Here is a 3,437-nt window from a genome sequence, read left to right as displayed (position 1 = left end):
CGGCCTCCCGCACCACCTCCCGGCTCTCGGCGCCGGATCCCCGGCCCTCCGCACCCGATCTCCGGCTTCCAACACTCCCTCCCGGCTCTCGGCGCCGGATCCCCGGCCTCCCGCACCACCTCCCGGCTCTCGGCGCCGGATCCCCGGCCCTCCGCACCCGATCTCCGGCTTCCAACACTCCCTCCCGGCTCTCGGCGCCGGATCCCCGGCCTCCCGCACCACCTCCCGGCTCTCGGCGCAGGATCCTCGGTCTTACGCACCCCTACTCCGCTCTCGGCGCTCCGATCCCGCCTTTGGCGCCCCGACCCCCTACGGGCCTCTGAGTTCCGACCCTCGGCTGCACCTTCAACCCCGACTGGCTCGGCCCCTCCGGTTCTCAAAGCGGGCCGAGTTCTGAAAGCCCCGTAGGCGCAGCCCACCTCGAGCGTAGGCCCCCAGCAGCCTCTGGCCTGGGGCCCAGGGCAGGTGATCGGAGGGAGGGAGCAGGGCATGGAGCCGGGTGGGACAGATGCGCCGTCCCCCCCCTGCGGCTAAGGCCCGGAGCGCTGTGCGGCCTCAGGGGTGGTGCGGGCCAACCCCGGCCGGATTAGGAGCAGGGCTGGGTTTAGACTGCACATGAGCTTCGCGGGATCTGGCGGCTGCCCCACATTTCAGTGGAATGCTCAGCTGTGGGCCTGACTCCTGTCAGCCTGGTGCACGTTGGTAGGTGCCCTTTTCGTGGAGGGCAGGCAGCCTCTGCGGTGGAACTCCGGGAGAGGATGGTGACTCCCTGGCGCTTCTCTGTCCGGGTCTGCCTGTCACACCTCAGGGGTTTTGAGCTCAGAAAGGAACTCAGTCTTTTAAGACCCTCTGGACGAAATTCCAGACTATGTTGGCTTCTGCTTGGCACTTTGCCCAAACTCGTCTCAGTCTGTGGGGACACTGGTGACGGGGCCCCTGAGCCCTTGTGTCAGCGAAGCGCCAGCTGGGGTGAACTGGCTGAAAATGGGCCCCTGGAAAGAGTCCCCCACCAGGGGGGGCTCGGCTGCCTCCTTCTGTACCTCCGGATTGGGCTCCGGGCTGGGGCTCTCTTGGTGAAATTCTTCCCCCTCCTTCTACTCTACCCTCTCACCTACCTGGCTCCCAGCATCTCCAGCCTCTGGCTCCACCTGCTTCTGAAAGCCACCGAGACCTCAGGCCCAACGTATATCAAACTGGGCCAGTGGGCCAGCACCCGGCGAGACCTTTTCTCAGAGGCTTTCTGTGCCCAGTTCTCCAAGCTGCATGTCCGGGTGACCCCACACCCTTGGATCCACACTGAGCACATCCTGCAGCAGGCCTTTGGGGAGGACTGGGGGAAGGTGCTGTGCTTTGAGAAGCAGGAACCTGTGGGTTCAGGCTGCGTGGCCCAAGTGTACAAAGCACGTGCCAATCCTGTCTTCCTGGAGAATGACAGCATCCAGAGACTTGCCAAGGCCTCCAGGCTGCGGCCTTGTTCAGAAGCTGGGGCCCGTGGGGGGCTGGGAGAGCTCTGTGGACACCTGGAGAAGGAGTGGGGATCTCAAGGAAGTCTTGCTGACCAGTCGTTTCTAGAAAGGCTGCTTCTCCCTCAAGCTGACCTGGTTGGATCAGACGCAGTTGTGTCTCAGGCTTCGGCACCGGCCCACCTACCTGAACCACATCACCTCATCCCGGTGGCAGTGAAAGTAAGTGCTCTGATGTCTTCAGCGGGCCCTTCCCATCTCTGAAATCTCACTAACCCCAGGGAGCTGTCCTAGGTAAGGAACCCCCCTTTTGCCAATCACCCCACATTGCCTTCCATGGACTTATATTAGCTTGGCTATTCTCTGAGTGTGTATGATGTGCAAACTGTTTTGTTTCTTGGCTTGAGGGAGAGGTGGTGGTGTGATAGTCTCATAAAAGGAAAATGAAGTGGGTTTGGAGTTCGCTGCCTCTGTGGGTGGAGAAACCACCATCTAGCTCAGTGGTTCTTAACCTTCTGGCCCTTTAAATACAGTTCCTCATGTTGTGACCCAACCATAAAATTATTTTCGTTGCTACTTCATAACTGTAATGTTGCTACTGTTAAGAATCATAATGTAAATAGCTGATATGCAGGATGGTTTTAGGCGACCCCTATGAAAGGGTCATTTGGCCGCCAAAAGGGTTTGGACCCACAGGTTGAGAATCGCTGATCTAGCTGATCTACTCTGGGGTCAGGATAAATTGGAGACAGACTAGGACTCAGTAATGGCGAACCTATGATACGCGTGTCAGAGATGACACGCAAACTCATTTTTTTGGTTGATTTTTCTTTGTTAAATGGCATTTAAATATATAAAATAAATATCAAAAATATAAATTTTTGTTTTACTATGGTTGCAAATATCAAAAAATTTCTATATGTGACATGGCACCAGAGTAAAGTTAGGGTTTTTCAAAATGCTGACACGCCGAGCTCAAATGGTTCGCCATCACTGGACTTGGTTGAACACAAGCCCAAGATGGCAGTGTTCATTTTTACAGAAGTGCCTTTCTTCTCGCTTCATTTTCTGCCTTCCCTGCCTGGGCTCCATTATTTCTTGTCTCCACTTTTCCACTCCCATTCAGCACTACCCAGGGCATCTGGCAGACATGAGTAGCAGGTATCCCCGATGATCTCTTTTACCTACCTGGGAAAAACTCTCCCACATTTTCACCAAGCACCCTGTGGTGACTTTGTTGCACTCTTTGGGAGCCACTGATCTAAACTTAATATATTTAGGAAGAAAACGCCCGCCTATTCTTCCCAGGAAAGCTAAGTGCAGTGCAGAGGAGCTGCCTTCAGCATCTCCTCAGGGAAGGCACACGGGAGTGAGGGAGGCAAGAGCATCCTGGGTGTTGGGACTACTTCCTCTTTGCTCTGATGAGAAGCCAGCTGGTTCTCCTTTGATGGTACGACCCAGCCCTGGCTAAATGAACATGCCTTCCTGATCCCTCCTCTGTCTCACTGTTCCTCTTTCTGGCAGGTACTGCACCCTGGCTTGCTCTCTCAGGTGAGAATGGACCTGCTCCTGATGAAGATGGGCAGCCAAGTCCTTGCACTTTTGCCAGGAATCAAGTGGCTTAGCTTGCCTGAGATAGTGGAGGAATTTGAGAAGCTGATGGTCCAACAGGTGAATTTCCCTTCCCTTGGTTATAAATAGCATCTAAGAGAGTTCTTACCATTAGCAGCTGTTTAGTAAATGCTGGATAAATGAGTAATTTCCCAGTAGGTCACATCTAGTATGGTATGTTAGGGTAGGTAACACTAGTTGATATAACAAAGAACACCCAAGTCTCAGTAGCTTAATGCAACAAGGTTATTGCTTATATCAAAGTTCCATGCAGGTGAACTGAAGGAGAGAGGGAGGAAGCTCTACACCACAGTTATTCAGGGACCCAGTTTCCTCCCAAGTTTGGCACTGCTATCTACAACA

General features: G+C 54.4%; 2 protein-coding genes across 5 annotated transcripts in view; one reads left to right on the top strand and one right to left on the bottom strand.

The window, feature by feature from the left end:
- The window catches only part of DENND2A (DENN/MADD domain containing 2A), a 105,890-nt gene extending 105,589 nt beyond the window's left edge, over positions 1-301 (bottom strand). For 2 of the 3 annotated variants that reach the window (XM_015572679.1, XM_015572680.1), the window contains exon 1: positions 261-301. The gene's annotated coding sequence lies outside the window, so the exon portion shown is untranslated. The remainder of the gene's footprint in view (positions 1-260) is intronic. The other variant, XM_015572678.1, reaches the window with a different exon arrangement.
- Positions 7-3,437, top strand: part of ADCK2 (aarF domain containing kinase 2) — a 14,574-nt gene continuing 11,143 nt past the window's right edge. For both annotated transcript variants that reach the window (XM_015572681.1, XM_006777098.2), the window contains exons 1-2: positions 7-1,685; positions 2,988-3,134. In XM_015572681.1, the coding sequence (XP_015428167.1) occupies positions 759-1,685; positions 2,988-3,134 (1,074 nt within the window). In that variant the 5' untranslated portion in view covers positions 7-758. The remainder of the gene's footprint in view (positions 1,686-2,987; positions 3,135-3,437) is intronic.

The sequence above is a fragment of the Myotis davidii genome, unplaced genomic scaffold (assembly GCF_000327345.1).
Source record: "Myotis davidii unplaced genomic scaffold, ASM32734v1 scaffold329, whole genome shotgun sequence".
NCBI classification, from domain to species: domain Eukaryota; kingdom Metazoa; phylum Chordata; class Mammalia; order Chiroptera; family Vespertilionidae; genus Myotis; species Myotis davidii.
The sequence above is the reverse complement of the archived record's forward strand: the minus strand, read 5'-3'. Positions and strand labels throughout refer to the sequence as shown.